At 52.6% G+C, this 21785-nt stretch overlaps 1 protein-coding gene across 1 annotated transcript in view; it reads right to left on the bottom strand.

The window, feature by feature from the left end:
- The window catches only part of RPS6KA2 (ribosomal protein S6 kinase A2), a 345801-nt gene extending 326943 nt beyond the window's left edge, over positions 1-18858 (bottom strand). Inside the window, exons 1-2 of the mRNA XM_040448690.1 lie at positions 18510-18858; positions 14260-14319 (exon numbers count right to left, since the gene is read on the bottom strand). Of these exons, the coding sequence (XP_040304624.1) occupies positions 14260-14319; positions 18510-18572 (123 nt within the window). The 5' untranslated portion in view covers positions 18573-18858. The remainder of the gene's footprint in view (positions 1-14259; positions 14320-18509) is intronic.
- Between the last annotated feature and the right edge of the window lie 2927 nt (positions 18859-21785).

Raw genomic sequence — 21785 nt, 5'->3', positions numbered from 1 at the left:
GGGTGCCTTGCCCTCTGATGGATTCAGGAAAGTCATGACTTTGTAGGTCACCTGGCTTTTTCTCATTCTTGAGAACATTTTCTCTATGACTTTCTGCATCCTAAGCAGAACCAGAGCATCAAAGTCTGTTGCTGATGTTGTCTGTTTACTTGCTTTCTTTTAACCAATAATTTATCTGCGCATTTTTCCCTTCAGGAGTAGATAAAGTTTTCACATGAGAAATGACAATCAAGAAGCAGATTTGTCCTAAGTCACAATTAGCAGAAGGCCTCTTTTGAACTCCTGCTTTCAAGGCACACACAAGTTACTGACTCTGTTCACGATCAAGTTACTCATCGGCCAAGGCTCTAGGTCACAAACCCCCAATCCCTGAATGGCAAACTAGGAGTGTCTGAGTCATGGACTGAGGACCTCGGTCTTTAAAAGCTTTGGACGAGGAGGTCAGCAGCTAATGCTCTTTGTGAAAATTAACAGCTAGAAATCAATGCCCTGTCCACCAGAGGTATAATTGAACTGCAATTGATTTTTTTCAAGGAAGTAAAATAACATGGACAGAAGGGTAGGTAGCTCTTAACTTATAAAGTGAGGTGTTTTCGGGGCACCTGGGTGGCTCAGTCGGTTAAGCGTCCAGCTTTGGCTCAGGTCACGATCTCACAGTTCGTGGGTTCAAGCCCTGTGTCGGGCTCTGTGCTGACAGCTCAGAGCCTGGAGCCTGCTTCAGATTCTGTGTCTTCCCCTCTCTCTTTGCCCCTGTTCGTACTGTCTGTCTCTCTCTCTCTCAAAAATAAATTAAAAATATTAAAAAATAATACAAAAATAAAGTGAGGTGTTTTTGACCTTCCTAATCTGATGGTTTGGGGAAGGCAGAACGGAGGCACCAACCTGTCGGTCATAACGGGCACTGTGCTTACGTAGGAAAATGTTACACTTGAGGGAAATAGATGAAACGTGAAGCAGTAAAATGTATGATTCCCATACTTTGCCGAAAATACTTTAGCAAAAAACATTAACAAAAAATAATCTACAAAAATATTACCTATGCCACACTCAAAATCTTCCAATTATCCCAAGAAATAGGTTTTACAGTTGGTTTCTTCAAATCAGGACCCAGCCTAGAGGCATATATTACATTTTATTATATTTTATTGGGTCTCCTTTGTCTCTGGAATATGCAATTGCCCTTCCCTGTCTTTTGCTCCAGGCTCGGGAAGAGAGCGGACAGCCGTCCCACAGACACGATCGCTGCGAATGACGGCGCGCAGAGGCCTCCACACGGGGAGCCCCGGAGCAGGTGAATGGGTGACCTTCCGTGTTGAAGGGTCTTGAGCTGCGGAAAGGATCCTGGATAAAAGGATGCGTTTGCTGCCATCAAAGGGTCCTTATGAGACGGAGGCAGGAGCGTCGGAGTCCAAGAGCAGACGTAAGGGTGGAAGCAGAGGGTGGGTGGAAGCTACTGCTGTGGCGGGTGGTGAGCCAAGAAATTTAGACATCACTAGAGGCTGGAAAAAGCAAGGAAGCGGATTCCAGAATGGGATGGAAGGACACCCTGACCTCCAAACTCGAAGACAAGTCTTTGCTGCTTCGAGCCACAGCCTGTGTGGTCATCCTCGACCGCAGCAATCACAGACTAGAACAACCATCGCTCGGGCCCCCTGAGAGCTAAACCGTGGTGCTCCTTACCTGGTTTCTTCCTTTGTGTTTTCCCTTCTCACTTGGTAGCTGTGTTTACAGTAACTTTCTGCATGGTTCTTACATTGTTCTTATGAACTTATCGTCGTACGCCTCCCACTGTGGACATTCAATTCTTCTAACAAAATCCCTGAAGCCAAGGGACGTGTCATTCATCACCACGTCTTCTAAATTGCCTTTTCAGGTCAGAAGCAGCAAATATTTCTTAGGTAAGTGAATAGATATTTACTACTCATATAGCAACTTTTAAGGAAGGTGAAGGAGAGTGGAGGGAGGAAACTATGCCATATCTCATGGTTAGTTATTTTCTTTTATCTTTTGTTTAATGTTTATTTTTGAGAGAGACAGAGTGCAAGCAGGGGAGGGGCAGAGAGAGAGGGAGATACAGAATCCGAAGCGGGCTCCAGGCTCGGAGCTGTCAGCACAGAGCCCGTTGCGGGGCTCGAACCCATGAGCCGTGAGATCGTGACCTGAGCCGGACTCGGACGCTTAACCACCGAGCCACCCCAGTGCCCCTAGTTACATTATGATTTTCTAAATGTCCAATTAAATTCACTTGCTTCTTGCCTCATAATGGAGACTTCTGGATAGTTCAGTTTACCAATTTAAAACCAGATGCCATCCCAGGTAATCACAAGGGTCCACCTAAGAGAGAGGGAGAAGGACCAGGGTCAGAGGGGGTTGGAAGGGCCAAAGGGGAAGTCAGAGCAGAGCCAAGGCGCCATGCTGTCAGCTGTGAAGACAGAGGCTGGTCAGCGGCCCGGGACACGGACAGGGTCCGCAGCAGGAAGAGACTAGAAAGCAGGCTCTCCCCTGGAGTTTCCATAAGGGACACAAGGCCTGCCGACACCTGATCTGACCCCAGTGAAAATGACTGTGGGGCCAGCTCTCCAGAAGCAGAAGATCGTAAGCTCGTGTCATTTAGAAATAGTAACAATGAGGGCCACCTGGGCAGTTCAGTCAGGTAAGCATCCGTCTTTGGCTCATGTCATGATCTCGCGGTTTATAGGTTCAATCCCCGCGTCGGGCTCTGTGCTGACAGCTTAGAGCCTGGAGCCTGCTTCGGATTCTGTGTCTCCCTCTCTCTCTGCCCCCTCCCCCGTTCACACTCTCTCTCTGTCTCCCTCTCTCTCTCTCTCAAAAATGAATAAACCTTAAAAAACTAGTAATCCTGAAAATAGAAAAAGACAAATATCTACCTTCCGAATAGATCACGAGTTGAACTACTAAATAAAATTTGTATTATCCACATCTATAGCAAAATATTTCTGACAGCAATAACTATAGATACTAGCAACAACAAAAATCAATGACATAATGCCAGTTGCTTGGAGAAAAAACGGATTTGGACGTCAACGGCAGTGTTCTCAAAGGCGGCCCAGCTACTCCTTTCCTAACTCTGAGCATCATGCCCCTGTTCTAAAGGTTCCCTGCTGCTGAGACTCAAGGTGTGACCCCCAGACCAGAAGCAGCACACCCCTGGGAGAAAGGCTGATTAGAAATGCTGAGTCTCAGGCCCACTGATCCACACTGGACCAGATCTGAGGCTTTATCAAAATCCCTGGTGGGTGTCGAGCGCGGCCAAGAGCAAGTGTGCACGTTGGTGGGGGGGGGGGGGGTGGGCTGCCTTCTGCCCTCTCTGCCTTCCTCTAGGACTGAGCACAGCCGGGCCTCCCCGGGGGCCTCTGTGGTGCAGCCCCGACCGAGAAGACACAGAAAGCGTGGGCAGCACGGCCTATGCCCAGGCGGCGCAAATGGTGGGGTTTGCACTTGATTTCTAAATGCGCCATGACACCTGCTAACACAAAGGTACGAGTCCCAGGTCCTCACTTCCCACCAGCAGTGCTCGTGACGCATGCTACCAAACGTGTTCTGGTTTCCGTAGTGACCACACTGACTTTTCATAAATACACCAGGGGGCCGCTTTCTGAGCACGGGCGTCACTGATCACAAATGATCAAGTGCAAGGTCTCACCTTGTTTAAAAAGAAAGCTGGGGCGCCTGGGTGGCCCAGTCGGTTAAGTGTCCCACTTCGGCTCAGGTCATGATCTCGTGGTCAGGCTCTGTGCTGACAGCTCGGAGCCTGGGGCCTGCTCCGGATTCTGTTTCCCTCTCTCTCTGCCCCTTCCCCCCACCCCCCTGCTCACACTCTGTCTCTCGCGGTCTCAAAAATAAATACACATAAAGTAATTTTAAAAAGCTGAAATAAACAAAAACAGAAAGGGGTGCCTGGGTGGCTCAGTCGGTTAAGCATCAGACTCTTGACCCTGGCTCAGGGCATGATCTCTGGGTTTGTGAGTTCGAGCCCTAAGGTCGGGCTCTGCCCTGACAGCATGAAGCCTGCTTAGGATTCTCTCGCTCTCCCTCTCCCTCGGCCCCTCTCCTACTTCCCTCTCAAAATAAATGAATAAACTTTAAAAAAGAAAGAAAGAAAAGGAAAAAGAAAGCTGAACGTTCCCACTCCACGCTGTGCTGTTAATGAAGTCTGGAAGCCCAAGCAGGTGACATGGGCTTCTGGTCATCGAGGCTGCCCTGCTCCTGCAAGGCGGCGGCCGTGGGGTTGATGGTTAACAGCCACCAGAGGCAGAAGATGGGCCAGTCAGGTGCCAGGAAGTGGCAGAAGGTGGGGTTTCCTCGGGTTATACGGGGGGGGGGGGGCCCACACAAGAACAGAGCCTAGTTGCAGAGCAAGACAACATAACAATCAGAAAGCTCTGGGCCTGTGGTGTTTAGACGTGCGCAGTGTAGACAGCACTGGCAACAGGGCTGGGTGGCACCAGGCCCCCCACCAGGCACACCGCGGTCAAGTCAGGGGAGGGCCCAGCACGGGGGCCTCGGGCTGAGGAAAGGCGAGTTCCCGCAGCAGACCACGACTCGTATTCTCTCAGGTGACACGGTGTGAGCGTCATACCCCACGGCCACTCTCTAAGAGGGGCCAGGACCAACAAGGGTAGGGGTTGTGCGGACGGAAGACAGGTGCCTGAGGCAAAATCACCCCAAAAGTGTTCCCTCATCCCACACTAGGCACCCCCACCCCCACCGCCGGGGGTTCGTGGCCACCCAAAGCCAGGGGGAGCCCCACACACTGCCCAGCTGGCGTGGGAGAAGCGACTGCCACAAAACTACTCAGTGAACACCCGTGGGTTTTAGTTCACGACCTAAAAAGCAGGTCTGCACGAAGACTCTGAGACCGGACCCGTCAAGCCAAGAAAACGAGTTTCCCAAGCATCATATTTACCACGGGTTGCACTACGCCCTCGAAAGAGATGCTGAAATCGCAAACCACAGGAGGCTAGAACGAGCCTTACCTGGAAAGAGGGTCATTGCAGATGTGATCAGTGAGGACGAAAGTCATCGAGTTGGGAAAGTCTCATGCAGCATGACTGACGTCCCTGTAAGAGGACAGCCACGGGACAACGGAGGCAGGGACCAGGCGCGCGCGTGCGTGCGTGCGTGCGAGCCCAGGGACACGGAGACGGCAGGCAACCCCGGGCCTGGGGGGAGCCCGGAGCTGGCTGTCCTCGCAGCCACAGAAGGAAGGAACCCCTGGTACCCCACATCCGCCACCATCCGACCTCCAGAACCGCAGGCGTGAGTGTCTGTCGTTTGAGCCCCGGTGTGCGGACGGGAGCACTGAATGCCGCACAGACGGCTGCTGGAAGGCCCGGCAGCCTTGTGCTGCCCACCCGCTGCTGGCCTGGGCCACCCGCGGCCCCTAAGCAGCCTCGGGGACACTCCTCTTCCCCCATGAGCTCCTGGGGGGTTTAGGAGTCCCTGTGGCTTCTTTGAAAAACTGGAGTAAAACCCAGAGACCTGCCCCTGGTCTCCAGGCCCTTGCACCGCGTCCCCTCCGCCCTCAACCCCATGGTCCCTGGGCTCCCCGTGGTCCCCTCGCTCTCCAGGCTCCCCAAGCTCCCAAGCCGCTGGGCCAGCCCCGTGCCTGGAGGTGTCCCCAGATCTGGCAGCTGTCCTGTCCCCTCACTCCAGTCCCGACCCGAACCCCACCTGCTCGGAGAGGACTTCTTCACTTCCCACCACTCTGCTGACGCGGCCCCGCACCCATTTCTTTCCGCATCCACTGCCCCCTGCTCGGAAGGGTCATATTTAGCTGCTTATTTCCAAGAACACTCAACTGTCAGGTCTATGCAGCAAGGACTCTTGTCCGGCTCCTGTATCTGAGTCACTGAATCCTGGAGCCTGCCCGGGTGCCAGGCACACAGCGCTCACTCAGACATCTGCTGAGAGCGGAGGAGGGGGTGGGGGGACGGAGGGAGGGGAGAGCTGGCTGCAGACAGACAGACGGACAGACGGACAGACGTGCGCCTGGGGGCTGTGACGCCCGAGGCCAGCAGCCCGGCCGCCCCCCGACCGCCAGAGACCCTCATCGTGTCGAGAAGAACGCGAGAAATCCCCCTCTGGTATTTATCCTAGGACTTTGGAAATACGCATCTATGTGTCTGAATCGTCACAGGCTGTGATTTCCTGAATAACAGATCCTATTCGAGTTTCCGTCAAGCCGAAAAACAGACAATAAAATGCTTCCAAAACGACGTCTCCCGAGAGACTGTGAGTTCTTTGGGTTTTCTTTGCACACAAGGGTTTGCTCCGTTCATCCTGGGGCGCTTGGGACCCCCGCCCCTCCCCGGGGCCCCCGGAAACCCGGACAGGAGAGAAACGGGGGGCAGACGCTACCACGATTACTCAACCTGCACTTGGCACGACGGGCGTTTGGGACTACATCTTGGGAGAAAATATGTCTTAATGATTCCCCGGAGATCTTCAGGACTCACGTGAATTGCAGAGTCCGGGTCTCCATACCCAGCGCCCAGGAGCACCTATGTCACGAGAGCACGGTTTCGTCGTTTTACGTTTTATTGCCACAAAATACCCAAAGGATGCCGAACGACACAACTTTCCACCTGACGCTTTCATTTTACCCACACACATGCAGCATTACTATGGAGGATGACTAATTTACCATGATCATTCAAATTATTCACTTGAGATTAAGAGAATATAAGGAACTTTGGGGATTCTTGGACTTTTTTTCTTTTGTACACATAGAAAACAACTCTGTATCTTCCTACTTTGCAGAGAGCAGGGGAGCGGATTTTGATGAGAAAAAAGGACAGCCACAGTGTGTCAGCAGGGTTCGTGAATTCCACGCAGCCCTAGAAGGTGCAGGTGTGGGCCGCGGTGACGCTGCCCCCGAGACCTCCAGAGTGGGCACGGAAAGGAGCCAGCAGGGCCGGGGAGGCCCAGGCAGCCTGGGCAGGGAGGCACCTGGCACAGGGTTTTAATCCCAGGGGGAAAGACCAAGCCACGGCATTTGACCCCGGGCCCCGATCACATTAGCCAGACAGCCACCATCCCACCACAGTGGGGGAGCCCGCTTCTAGAAGAGACAACAGATCACCGGCATGAAGAGCCTTGGTTTGCAATTCCCTTATTCACTGGTCCTTGGTTATACTTAGCAAATCACACTTTTTTTTTTTTTTTAATGAGGCTTGAACTCACGACCCTGAGATCAGAGTCACATGCTCCAGCGAGCCAGCCAGGTGCCCCAAACCACATCATTTTGGATGCCTCAGTTTCACCTCCTGCAAAACAGAGGGCAGGTAACGAACGGCCCTCCCTCCCACTTCTCCGGGCTGTGGGAAGGACGGAAGGTGACAGAGGTCAGAGTCACGCTAAAAGGCAGCGTTCTCGTCGAGTCATTGGGTTTCCTCGCAGGCGGGACAGGCGCACCATCGTTGCCGAGGGGCTCGGACACAGGAGGCCCTGAAGGACACCCCAGCCTTGACCTCAGGGCCTCTTCCCACCCGCTGCTCTGGGTCGAACGGCAGCTTTAAGTCAGGTGTTTCCTTCACGATCCAGCAACCATCTCAACACAGGTTATTCTTGGCTGTGGGGGGACTGGTCAGCACCATCCTCCGGGAGAACCGGTGTTTTCTTTAGGAGACCATCCGTGACATCACCGTGCTGGCGGGTAGCCTGGGTCACATCGGGCCGTGGCCCTGTCCCCGGAGGCCACGCGAGGCCCCCCGCAGGACGCAGAGAGGTGCCGCGTGCGAGTAATTTGCTCTGCTTGCCCGAATGCGGGACGTCGCCGCCTCCTGATGGGTGGGCTCAGACAGCAGGACGCAGTCCCCGGCGGGTGCCCCGGGGCCTAGAGGGTGCTGCTCCCCCGAGCGCCGACTGAGCACACCTCGCGTCTTCGGAGAGAGCACTGTCAGAACGTACCGGCTGCTGACTGCGTTACAGAGGCAGCAGGATGGGGCTCTGAGAGACCGAAACCAGCTGAAGCCATCCCCCCTCCGCCCCCGCGGAGTGACCACACCCACGTGATGACCAGGACGCCAGAGGTCGGCAGGGTGGTAAGAGGCCTGCTTCCTGTCTGGTGGGGGGGATGCTTGCGAACTGTTAGCACAGACACATCAGGAAGAGGCAGCACGGTCCGCGTTACGAAGTGGTCCGTCTTCCTTCCTCTCCGCCTGAGGAGGTGCTAAGGTGCCCCAAAGTCACTGTCCCCGTTGCCTACTCCGTGGCGCGTAGAAACACAGATGGAATTTTCACCCGCTGAGCCGCGTTTGTCACCCTCGCTCCGAAACAGGTTTCCAGTCCCCCTGTCCAGAGTCTCTGCAAGGACTGAAGGGACGCCTGTCTTTGGCTGGACAGAAGGACAGCAAGACCCACAAAAGTAAACGGGTTGACACGGTGGGTGTGATGTAGGCGACACCAGCCTCAGGAGATGTGACAGGCGCTTGAAAGGCAGGAAGATAATAAGCAGGCTCGAAAGACCTTCTCGTCAATCTCTTTTCCAAACGATTAACTATCGCTCTAAACTGTAATTGCACTGCTCTTAATTGCTTTCTTAGTTCGGAGGCTTCATCATTCTGGTCTCATCTCTATTCACACCAGTCTGGATGGCGTTTTCTTCCTTTCTTTTTTTTTTTTTTTTTTAAAGGAACAACGAAACGCTGTCTACACCCCAGGGCGGGACAGGTAGGAGATGACACATTGGCCTCGACATGTGGTCTGGGTCCAGGTGGCTCAGCCCCGACCCCCATGACGTCCCGATGTTACCACGATGTTAGCCCTGAGGGTTCTGATGACCCTTTGGGTTGCTCCCTCCTTCGAGCAGGAAGGGCTCTTCCCGCTTCCCCAAATCTCTCCCCTGGCTTTGCTCCGGGGCCCCTCTCCCCTCGAGCGGAGAAATCGAGGGGTCCAAGCTGTAGCTGCTTGGAAGTCAGGTCACTGAAGGAGGTCACTCTGACAGATGCTCAGAAAGCACAGAACATCCTGCCCCGAATAACCGCCCACAGGTGCACCTGACCCGGAGAAGAGGCCAGGGGCCGGGCGGCCGGAACTACATCCTCAAGCATCCTCAGACAGGCCATGGGGGTTGTCTTCCCTCCACCGGTACCCCCCCTGATGGATCCCCCACAAAGCTCTCCACCAAGTGGCAGCTGACCTCAGCAGCTGCGACCCTCCCCACACTCTGTTCTGCCCTACAGACACCAGAATCTCTATCAAAACCGAGGGTAGAAGCTTGGAGGGGGAGGGAGGAGAGGGCAACACCCCAGCAGTCATGAGGAAATTAAGAAAAGCCATGCTGGGGGCGCCTGGGTGGCGCAGTCGGTTAAGTGTCCGACTTCAGCCAGGTCACGATCTCGCGGTCCGTGAGTTCGAGCCCCGCGTCAGGCTCTGGGCTGATGGCTCAGAGCCTGGAGCCTGTTTCTGATTCTGTGTCTCCCTCTCTCTCTGCCCCTCCCCCGTTCATGCTCTGTCTCTCTCTGTCCCAAAAATAAATAAACGTTGGAAAAAAAAAAAAAAAAAAGAAAAGAAAAGCCATGCTGATGTTGCGCATAACTTATCTGGGGCGCCTGGGTGGCTCAGTCGGTTAAGCATCTGACTCAGTTTTGGTTCAGGTCGTGATCTCACGGTTGGTGAGTGCGAGCCCCGCATCAGGCTCCATGCTGACACTGCAGAGCCTCTCTCTCTCTCTGCCCCTCAGTCACTCGTCTCTGCCTCTCTCAAAATAAACTTTAAAAAAAAAAAAAGAATAACTTATCTGGACCTGGTTTCTAAAGTTGACCAAACAAGAAAATGGTCTTTATTAATAAACATAATCCTGACTTCTAGGCACTTTTTAAAAATACAGTAAAATCTTGAATTGCGAGTAACTTGCTCTGGGAGGGTTCCGCAAGACGAGCAAAGATTTCTAATAAACTTTAACTTGATAAATGAGCGACATCTTGCAATACGAGCTGTCCGTGATGCTGAATGTCACACGATCACAACTGAGCCAATGGTTCTAGAAATTCACTTTGATATACGAGTGCTTTGGATGACAAGCGTGTTCCTGGAATGAATTCTGCTCACGAACCAAGGTTTTACTCTACATACACCAATTTCCAATATTTTTCACAGGTTGTTCTCTAAAATTAGGAACTTGCCTAAAAAAAACACCTGTGTCTAAAATACGGGGACGGGAAGGGCCACATGCACCCCAATGTTTATAGCAGCACTATCAACAATAGCCAAAGTATGGAAAGAGCCCAGATGTCCATTGGCTGATGAATGGAAAGAAGATGTGGTTATCTGTATACAATGGAGTATTACTCGGCGAGGAGAAAGAACGAAATCTTGCCATTTGCAACTACGGGGATGGAACTGGAGGGTATTATGCTAAGCAAAATTAGAGAAAGCAAAGATCTTAGGACTTCGCTCATATGAGGACTTTAAGACACAGAACAGACGAACACAAGGGAAGGGAAGCAAAAATAACATAAAAACAGGGAGGGGAACAAAACCTAAGAGACTCTTAGATACAGACAACGAACTGAGGGTTGCTGGAGGGGAGGTGGGTGGGGGAGGGATTCGATGGGTGAGGGGCATTGAGGAGGGCACCTGTTGGGATGAGCACTGGGTTCTACTCCTGAAACCATCACTGCACTATAGGCTAACTAATTTGGATGTAAATAAAAAAATAAATAAATAATAAAATAAAATAAAATAAAATAAAATAAAATAAAATAAAATAAAATAAAATAAAATAAAATAAAATAAAATAAAACAGAACATAAAATACAGGGACGGGAGGGTGAATGATGAGGCAGGGTTGTGGGCGTCGCGGGCTGGGCGGTACCAGGGGCCTGACTTCTGCATCCTGGAAGGCGCCCTCTCCTTCCCGCCTCCCCACACCACACCATTTCCCCCCAGAGATTAACGAATGGGCTCCCGGGTGGTGAGGCCGGCCCCACAGGCTTCCCAGACACCTAGACTTAGTCACCTTGGATCAACTCCGCGGCGTGCACCGAAGTGAAGCATGTCGCCTGTAAACTCGGTAGGTCCTGAATGCCCACCTTTTGCCCAGCTTTGCAACATGTAATGTTCACAAAGGAGATGGGGGACAGGAGCACATACCTCACACAGCAGGTGCCTCGGACACATCCATGGGTCATCTCTGCTCTCAGCGTGCCCTCCCAAGACTATGAGCTGTCGCCTCTGTCCCCAGCCGCTTCCAATAATCCCTTAAAGATACAGCTGAAGAAGTGTTTCCTAACGGGATCTGCCAAGGGTTTTGTTTTTTTTTTCCTTTGGAGTTTGTTGTTTTTCCCCAATTCTCAAGGGTGCCCACTTTGGAGGTGCCAAGGGAAATGAGACCAACAGCCACCCTTCTGCACTTCTGACACAAAGTTCCTGCACCAACACCGACTTCGTGGGGAAGGAGCCGCCTCTCTCCCTGCGGTGAAGCTTCAACACCCAGCTTCCGGCACCAACTTCCAGCCCACCTGCAATCTTTATTCTAGACCTTCCTTCAGGCTGGACAGAGCAGGAGATGAAATACAACTGAGCGAGATTCACACACGGAGATATTTATTTGTACATGAAATATCCCAAGCGTGGTCTCTGCTTTCAATGTATCTAAACGGAGAATACTCCCACGTAAAGAAGCCGTATCAGCCAGCATGATCACAAGGTTGGAGGGTCCGGCACGCCTCCAGGGCACACACACTTGCCTGGTCATCATTCCATGTTCGTTTTGGTTTCAAGTTTATTTATCTTGAGAAAGAGAGCGAGAGAGGGGGAGAGGCAGAGAGAGGGAGCAAGAGAACCCAAGCAAGCTCTGAGCAGTCAGCACAGAGCCCAAGGTGGGGCTTGATCTCATGAACCGTGGAATCATGGCCTGAGCCAAAATCAGCAGTCGGAGACTCAACCGACAGCCACCCAGGCGCCCCTGAGCACCACGTTTTAACCACAGGTCATCAATAGGTATTCTTGATTGATTGATCGATTGACTGAATGAACTGTTGTTGACTCGATTTTTTTTCCTCAATAAGATTTTCCATCATCATGCGCGTCAGACTGGCCAAAGGTATGAGACTTTTATACTCTAATTCCCATCGCGTGTCTGCACCATCAACCCTTAACAGAGGCTGTGCAGTTACACTCGGAAGGCCAACGCGGACAAGAAAGGAAGTCCTTGCTTGTAACTGAGCATTGGACATCGGCACCCGCCTGCCGTGTGGCCGACCCTGCGTGTGGCTCCCAGCACTGGCAGAAGCCTGGGTAAACAGCTCATTGTCCCGAAATTTCTGTCTCCCACAAACAGCACCGGTGTACTACGTATCAACATTACGTCCTTCAGAATACTCCTAAAATGCATTTGGAACTGTCTTCCTTCATTTATTAAGAGTCAAAGTTAAATTGATTTTCTACCATCAGGAAATGGTAATAACTTGCTGTATCGTACTTTCCATCAGCAAAAATAACTTGAAAGAGGTTGATTGATTTTACTGCTTTTCTGCATCACGTTACCATGTGCATTTCTTTCCAAAATGTTAAGGGTAAGGCAACTGGAGACTAGGAGGTCTTAGGAAACAAGTATCGCTAATGATTTAAAAGATTGTTAACTGCATTGCACATCACACAATCACAGGGTCAGTTCAGCCTACCCAAAGGAACGGTCCGCACACCTGTAGCTCAGTGCCGTAGAGAGCTCCAGAACGTAACTGCTCAGTGCTCACGTGCTACATGAATCTGCCTGCAAGAAACACTTCGAAGGTTCCTGGCAATCAAACTTCCCACAGATGCCCAGCAAGGCGTAAATAAGAGTGGCAGTCCAGGTGCGGCTTGGTTGCTCTGAGACCCTGGGCCTTCGACCTCGTTAACGTGAAAGGAGGGCCCTCCTTCCTTATTTGCACCCGTCGAGGGGCGGCTCTCCGTTCCCCCGGCCACCCTCTCAGGGAAGTCACTGGCTAGAAGTCCAGTGAGCCTTTGACCCCTGCAGAATTGGCAGAAACAGGGCTACACCTCCCGTCCCAGGGAGTGCAAGGGAATGCACACACCAGGCCGAATGTTCTGCTCCAGAATGCTGGAAGCTTCCTGCAGAGCCAGGAAGGGGCAGAGCCAGGCTGCCCACTCCCGGAGCGGGAACAAAAAGCACAGAACCGAAAGGCCGCCAGCTAATGACAAGGCAACTTTGTGCCCTTTGTCTTCATTTAACCAACATATTGTGTCACGTGATCACTCACCAAGCGGCACTTGGGCTTGAAACGCGGGTTGGCGCGCCCACGTTTAGACAGACGCGACACGCGGCTTTCGGCATCGGAGCAAACGATTTTGTGCAGCCGGCAACGTTCACGGATCCACCCCTCCCAGCTACCGCACCTTGCCAGCTATTTTGAAGTCGGCAGAATTGCAAATTCTACAACTTCCATGGTTCCAAGCGAAGCATCGCTGAGCCACTCAGGAAGCTGAGGCTTCTTAATGGCCTCGTCAACTCTCCGCGGCTGCAGCTGCCTGGGAGGGCGCGAGGGCATTTCTTTCGCAGCGACAGACACGCGGCTGCTTACATAGAATTCCTTGCCCTCGGCTTCCGTTCACCTTTGCAGTTCAGCGCTCTGGCACCACAAGGTCCCCTACGACGCCCTTGTGGTCTGGGCTCCGTTAGGGTCGAGCCCGGTTTCCCACCGCCCGGGTCAGGCACGTGGCCCCACGCGGCATGGAAACGAGACTGACACAGTCGGTGACACCTCATGCTCTTTGCCACTCCACGCCCCCCCCCCCGCAGGGCATCACCCTCTGCGCAACCCCCACCTCTCCTCCCAGCCTCCCCTCCGAACCCCCCTCGGCTGCTGGCCTACACCACAAGCCACCACCAGCCTGGCTCCGGGGACAGCGGCCACGTCCTCGCTCTGCTGTCCCAAACGCAGCCCCAAACGTTGTCAGAGGCTGCGTTACCCACATGCCTGTCTTTAAATCCATCATCTCCCCCTTGGAAAAGTCCATGCCCAACGGCTGGGACTTTTTCCTTGGCTTGTGATTTTTCTTCTCATTCCCTATGTTCTGTGTGTCCCTGTTGAGGGAAATCGACTAGAATACACACACAGCCTACACCCGTGCACATAACGTGTTTGTGCAGGTGTATGCGTGCAGACACATATTTCACCACGACAACTGCTCACGGGCTATTAATTTCACAGTTCCATTGCCCCCCCCACCCCCCCCCCCCCATTCCCCCCCCCCCAAATAACCAGACTGGAATAAAACATGTATAGTTACTTCTTCCACGGTATCTTGCACGATGGGCTCCGAGTCCAGGTTAAGATCCTCCTCGGGGGTCTGATAACAAAGACATACACGGAAGAGAGTTAGCGTGACAACATTCTCGAAAACAGCATCCCACAGGTCCTCGAGACAACGGGCAAACTAGACTTTCCGTATTAGTGCAAGAGGACATCTCCACCTGACTCCATTGGAACCATCTGAGTAACCAGGCTACTGGGTCAGCCGCGCTCACGCCACAGGCGAGAGGAGAAGCGGGTGGTTTACGGAACTCCCTGACCAGCGAGTCGGGGGCCGTGGATTCAGATGGGGCTCAGACACTGACAGAGAGAAGTTGGAAACAGAGGAGTGACAAAGGGAGGGGGTTTGGACCACTCTTGTTCGAATGGAATAAAATCAGTCTCGGCTGAAGCTCAGAAAATGACTTAAACCAGACAGAGTGAAGTTCCTGGCCCGTAAACACATAAAGCAGTGTGTTTCTGCAGGATGAGGCCTCATCAGGAGGCTCTGGGCCTGAGCCTCGCTTAACGTGGGCCTCAGTTTCCCTTCACAGGTCGGGAACATGTCAGCAGGGATGTGGAGCGTGTCCAGGGAACGAGCATCAGACGCTGCCCACCCCCAAGCTGGCTGACCCGCTGCACACCCAGCTCGGCGGCTTACCTAGCGGCCATCAGATAACGTCACTGTACGAGCCAGACCGGACCGTGACCTGTCAGGGAGTCCTATTTGATCTGCATTGCTCAAAAACAGGGGCTTTTCCTTTAATGCGTGATGACGTCCGGGAAAGAAAGGTCACGCTTACTGCTTCGAAAGAACTCCAATAAAGGAACGCACGGGTCAGCCAGACCCTGGGGGTGGGCTTCCGCCCCCTTCACTCAATCCTATCTCCCGTTTTCTGCCCTGCACCCACCCCCCCAGGGCATGCCCTTGGCCACCCTGAACCTGCTGAAAGCAGCTACTGGGAGGCCTGCGAAAGCGATTCCCACCACGCTGCTGCTTTTTAAGGCCAGATTCTCCAGGGACTTTATGGAAGGCCCAGTTTTTAATTAGCACGCGTCTCCTTGTCAATACACCTCATTAACTGGTAAAACACACGGCCCGAAACACGTGAAAACAACTCACAAAACTGCAAATGCTTTCCCTCGACCTCCAGATGAACTAACCCCTGACCTGTGGGGGGGGGCAAGACGTTTGTGTGAAACCGGCAGCATCCCCGGCACAGCCAGCCTCCAGCCCCACCCGGGCCAGGCCCTCGGGCTACAGATGAGAACACCAGGCGAGGGGAGAGCGGCACCCAAGTCAGAATAAAGCTGGAATCCGGGAGTCACTTCCACCGGAAGACTGGTCATCAGTCACGTTAAATTTGTGTAAAAGCGAATCATGGAGTCACAAGCACCATACCCACAGCGGATCTTCTCCTACGAAGGGCACGGAGCTTTACATGCAAGGATCCGGTAATATTTAGTTTGGAGTTCAGAGGCCACACTTTGTCCATTTGTTCTGCCCATTTTCTTGGTATGTGACTTATTTCAATGTCATACAACATAAAACATGGACAAACTGGGAAGTAAAACCAGCTTCCGATTTCCACGGTGGATAGATTTCACGTGTGTGGGGGGGTCCCACGGTGGATAGATTTCATGTGTGGGGGGAGGGGGGGTCCCATGGTGGATAGATTTCACGTAGGGGGGTCCCCCCGCGCCCCCCCCCCCCTGTGTGGGGGCCCCCCACGGTGGACAGCTTTCCTGCGTGGGGGGGGTCATAGGTTTCCCCAGGACCCAGAGGACCTCAGGACCAATTCTTCTGGTTCAATCTTTCCAGAAAAAGCTCTGATTTTCTGGGTTTCAGAGAAATAGGACTGGACGCTCTATTTTAACAAACATACTGTGTATGGTATAAACCATCCTAAAACATTTACCTGGGAAGCAGGAAGAAAATTTTATCAAATTTTTGTGATTTGCTGCTGCATATGCATCAACTCAAAGACTTTTAAATTACCCTCTACAGGGGGTGGCAAGGCAGTGGTGTCTATGACCTTTTTTTTGTTTGTTTTTTTTTATTTTGGGGAGAGAGAGCTCAAGCCGGGAGGGGCAGAGAGAGAGGGGGACAGAGGATCCCAAATGGGCCCTGTGCTGACTGCAGCAAGCCCAGTGTGGGGCTGGAACTCATGAAGGGTGAGATCACCACCTGAGCCAAAGTCAGCACTCAACTAACTGAGCCACCCAGGAGTCCCTATGATGTATTTTTTAAATAACATGAGTATAGGGGCGCCTGGGTGGCGCAGTCGGTTAAGCGTCCGACTTCAGCCAGGTCACGATCTCGCGGTCCGTGAGTTCGAGCCCCACATCGGGCTCTGGGCTGGTGGCTCAGAGCCTGGAGCCTGTTTCCGATTCTGTGTCTCCCTCTCTCTCTGCCCCTCCCCCGTTCATGCTCTGTCTCTCTCTGTCCCAAAAATAAATAAACGTTGAAAAAAAAAATTAAATAACATGAGTATAGGGGCGCCTGGGTGGCTCAGTCGGTTAAGCACCCGACTCTCAATTTCATCTCAGGTGGTGATCTCACGGTTCATGGGTTCAAACCCCACATCGGGCTCTGGGCTCACAGTGCGGAGCCTGCTTGGGATCCTCTCTGTCTCTACCCGTCCCCCATCCACGCTGTCTCTGTCTCCCTCCAAATAAATAAGCCGAAAAGAAAATAACACAAGTATATTCATTGGTGGTCCATTTCAATCGATTTCAGAAATAACACCAGCTGCTCCCTGGAGCCCTGGTCACTGGCCGGATGCCAAGTCGGGAGCCTGGCGAGGAAGTCTGCCGAGCCCCTCCACTTCCTCACTCCTGCGCTTCCTCGGCCCCCCAAATGTAAGTGAGAGAGAGGCTCTTTCTAAGGCGCGGTCTTCAACGCCAAGAACACCATCACGTGCAAACAGAACAGTCAATGACCACAAAGAGCTGTGGGATGTCCTCTCTCTAGGCTTAGCTAGTTGTCACCAGCAGCGACGGCAATGTTGTTCCATCAAAAAAATAGGCTGAATATCTACGCCGTGCCCAACCGTGTCTGTGGAACATCCACAGACTGCAAGCATTACGTTAGCTTGGCTCCCCCAAAAAGCATTAAATATAAAATATGAAATAAATTCTCTTCTAAAACGGAATCTCTCATTCGGTTTAAAATTGCGTGAATGTCTCCACAGAGAGTGTGTAATATAAAAATAAATAACACTTAAGAGAAGAATTTATAGACCTGACGCTGAGATGGGGGATAAGGCAAAAATTAAAGCTTGCATTTTGTAAACATTTAGTAAGTTAGTAATCTGCCATGGGTAAAAGCAATTTGAGTAGCTAGGAGCAGTACAGGTACACCTCATTATTCAGTAGGTACGTCTAATAATTCAAAACTTTGAGAAAGTTGAGCCTCACAGAAAAATGCACCTTGATCATCCATAATTCAAATTAAGCAAATCGAATTCCATGGAACAGGCTTCCAGAGGCTTCCACGTCCCTAGGGAAGCCCGTAGTCAAACAGTATCAGGTGCTGCCTCCCAGCCAGCCCTGGGGAGGGGGCCACAGACCCTTTCATTATCTCTTCTCTTTATTTGTTTTGGTTTTTTTGTTTTTAACTTTATTTTTTATTTTTTAAAATTTACATCCAAATTAGCATATAGTGAACCAAAGATTTCAGGAGTAGATTCCCCAACACCCCTCCCCGTTTGGCCCATCCCCCCCTCCCACAACCCCTCCAGCAGCCCTCAGTTCGTTCTCCAGATTTAGGAGTCTCTCTTTCCTCTTTATTCGAACGCACGGGCTATTAACACTGCATGATCTTCCTGCCTTCCGTTTCTTAAGTCACCACAGTTTGGCTTTCTGGCTCAGCCTAGACTGCAGCAAATGGAATTCTCACAACGTAAAGCCACTTGTTGAAGGAAAACCAAACTGATGCAGATGAGTCGGGAAGCCTGTGAAGACTTCAAGAAGCATCCCGAAGTTTGGTTTAAGGGTGACGATTTTTTTTCTTCACCACGTTAGCTCTCACGCGTACATTTGCACCACACTCAGTGCCCCGTGGGGGGGGGGGGGCACGTATACACACACACGCATTTGCAGGACTCTACATCCACAGCTCTACACGCACTCAACACCCAACCTTCTGTCACCCAGTAGTCCCCAGCGAATAAGCATCCCTTCTGTTAAATACGCACTCAGTCCTAAGTGAGGCTTTTTCAGGACTCCCCCCTCTCTGGGACTCACCTCGATTTCCATGGGCTCCACCTCGATCTTCTTCCATAGCTCCAGCAACTGTGCGATCGGCATTTCTTACAACTTTCCTTTCCCTCCGACCAAGTACTGACGGTAAGGCAAAAGAGCAGCAGAGGCACAGAACAGCGCGGAGAGGCGGGCGGACAGACAGTCGGCGCCCGGGCAGAGGTAGGCACCGTGGGGAGAGGGTCCCGGGGGTGGGCAGGGGTCTGCAGTACGGCTGAGCGGTGAGTCTGATGCCCTCCCAGGCCGGGCTCCGCGGCTGGGCTGGGCTGGGCTGCTCTGGGCTGGGCTGCTCTGGGCTGGGCTGCTCTGGGCTGGGCTGCTCTGGGCTGGGCTGGGCTTCTCTGGGCTGCTCCAGGTGGTGCTGGGCTGGGCTGGGCTGGGCTGGGCTGAGCTGGGCTGGACTGGGGCTGCGCTGTGTGCTGGGCTGCGCTGGGCTGGGCCGGGCCGACGACCAGAGCAGACAACCTCGGATCTGCACCAGCAGCTTCAGATCGGTTCCCGGCCTCGCCCCTCCCCCTTGCACCGCCACTCCCTCCTTCCCTGCCCCCACTATTTTACCTTAATTGGCTCTAAATGATGGGTGCAAGTTGGGGCTGAGGATGCCGCTGCCATAGAAACTGCATAGCAACCGGGCGCCGGGAAGAGGGGAGGCGCGGAGGGGGCCCTGCGGCAGGCTCTGCCCTTCTCCCTCCCGGCGCGCCACACACTGGCGCGCGCGCACACGCACACCCTTACACACACGCACCCCTTCCTTTGCCCGCCACCCCCTCAGCCCCAGGAGGCCCCGTGAGCCGGGCACCAGGCCGCCAGGCAGGAAGCCGGATGCAACGGGCAGCTTCTCCTGCGCGAATATTGAAGAAAATTCTCGCCTCCGGGAACCGCTGCGGACCCGGCGGCCCGAGCAGCGTCCCCTCCCCCCCTCCCGCGATTCCTCCGGGCCGCCCGCCCTGCCCCCTCCCGAGCGCTGGGACCCCCCCCCCCACACACACACACACCCGGGGCGCGGCCCGTGACCGCACAGGGCGCCCCAGCGGGTTCCAGCCACGCGGCGGCCCGGCGGTCCCCGAGCGGACAGGACAGGTGCGGGAGTAAACAGGATCCGTGGGCGTCGGAACGGGGTTTGGGGGCAGGAAGACGAAGTCAGACAGTGTGGTGTCAGCCGTTCACCAAGTTCCAGGAAGAATGTGGCGCGTCGCGCACATGTTCCCGTTTAACTTCCACCTAAGGTGGACTTAACCACCCAGTTTCACAGATGAGAGCGTCCTGGGGCTCCCAGGGAAGGACTCCCCCAAGGCCCCCGCCCACTGCGCAGGCCCGGAACTGCGGACGGGGACCCCAGCGTCTAGACAGGGGTCACCGGGGGAACACCTTTCCAGGGGACATTTCCGTCCCCAGCTCCTTCTCCTTCCTCCTCCTTGCTTGTCTTACTCCATTTCTGCCCTGGAGTGAAGGGCATTCAGCTCCCAGACCCTGAATGCTCATCTCACGTTTGCTTCCCTCTTTGGGGAAAACAGTGTTAAAGTCTAATGCAACAGAGTGTTGCTTCCGGAGTCGTTGATGTTTGAGAAAAACATCCAAGAAAAAGGCTTACTGCTTCCAAAACTTAGCAATCCCTTTGTCTTTTTCGTCTTTATAAAATCACTAAGAAATCCACTCGATGACAAAACACACACACACACAGACACACACACACACAGACACACACACACACACACACACACACACACACACACACCGAACTAGCCCAAATCCCAGATACTTTGCAATTCAGAGCTAAAAGAATAGAGCCAGAGTTAACGGAAGAGGCTCCATCCTATTCTGTGTTGATTTGTGAGTCACTTTCTCCTTGTGTGAAATCAGCCCAGCGAGGATCTTGAGAATTAAGTCTGTTCAAAATAAAAATAATAATGTTGTTTGTTTTCAAAGTCGACATTCGCTAGTAGAGTGAAGGGTTCCAGTGGGTTCATCATAACATAAGGTCATTTATAATATAATATATAATAGGCTCACAGACTGATAACATGAAATGGTATTTATGTAACAACAATAGGGAAATGGTTGACCTAAAAAATAGCGCTGACGAGATGTCAAGATCTTTTCATCTGAGGAACTGAAAACATGAAGCCCCTGAAACCAGTGGGGAGGGAAGTGGAATTGAATTCCTCATTGGGTGTTCCTAAAACTTGTACTTTCCGGAATTTTCCACAGGCACTCTGAGGTAGGCAGACTGAAGGGAAACACGGCCCTTTCATCTGAGGGAAGGACTATGGAGGGAAAGAAGTGACTTGGGACCAGCCTCTGGCCCCTGTGCTAGAACCTTACCACAATCAGCTGTCACCGAACACAAAAGAGCTATTATTCAAGGCATAGCTTAGGAATTGCTGAAACTATGGTTCATAACAGTAGCATGAGGTCGTCTTAACCTATGCAAATGTGGCACCGATAAAGGGGCTGAACATCATTTAGCTGCTTCACAGGAGCCAGGGGCCCTGGAGGGATCCGAGAGTTTACATAATCTGGGAGCTCTGGAATCACTTCTCCGTGCTTAATCGCTCTGCACCGTGGCCTCCTGAAGCACCCAAGATTATTACCGAAAAACGAACAACCACCTCAGTGAATCACCTCGGCACTGGTTTCTCAGCGCGTGTCACTTCCCTGGGACTACATGCCCAGACACGGTGCCAGGCGCACTGGACAGAGAACGGAGAGGACCGTGAAACAGACTGCGAGACCGAAACGCAGAGTCAGATAGAAAAGACAACTTTAAAAAAAGCGCACCGATCCAGGAAAAGCGTTGGCCGCATCTGGAAGAGCTCACACTGCAATTAGGAAGCGTGGACAATTAGAGAAGAGAAAGGCAAGTTTTCTGAAAGGAAAGGATGGTTTTATCTAAATACCTAAAAAGATAAAGCTTCAGGGGCGCCTGGGTGGCCCAGTCGGTTAAGCGTCCGACTTCAGCCAGGTCACGATCTCGCGGTCTGTGAGTTCGAGCCCCGCGTCGGGCTCCGGGCTGATGGCTCAGAGCCTGGAGCCTGTTTCCGATTCTGTGTCTTCCTCTCTCTCTGCCCCTCCCCCGTTCATGCTCTGTCTCTCTCTGTCCCAAAAATAAATAAACGTTGAAAAAAAATTAAAAAAAAAAAGATAAAGCTTCAAATAAAGGACTCAAGAAATCATGAGTGACGGGGGAAGCGTGTCCAACTAAATCCCAAGAAAACTCGAACAGCTTTTTCCACAGGAACGCCACCTCAAAAAGCTGATTTC

Source organism: Herpailurus yagouaroundi, unplaced genomic scaffold (assembly GCF_014898765.1).
Source record: "Herpailurus yagouaroundi ecotype Mexico unplaced genomic scaffold, PumYag 198, whole genome shotgun sequence".
NCBI lineage: Eukaryota > Metazoa > Chordata > Mammalia > Carnivora > Felidae > Herpailurus > Herpailurus yagouaroundi.
Note: the sequence above shows the minus strand (reverse complement) of the source record. Positions and strands in the feature narration are given on the sequence as shown.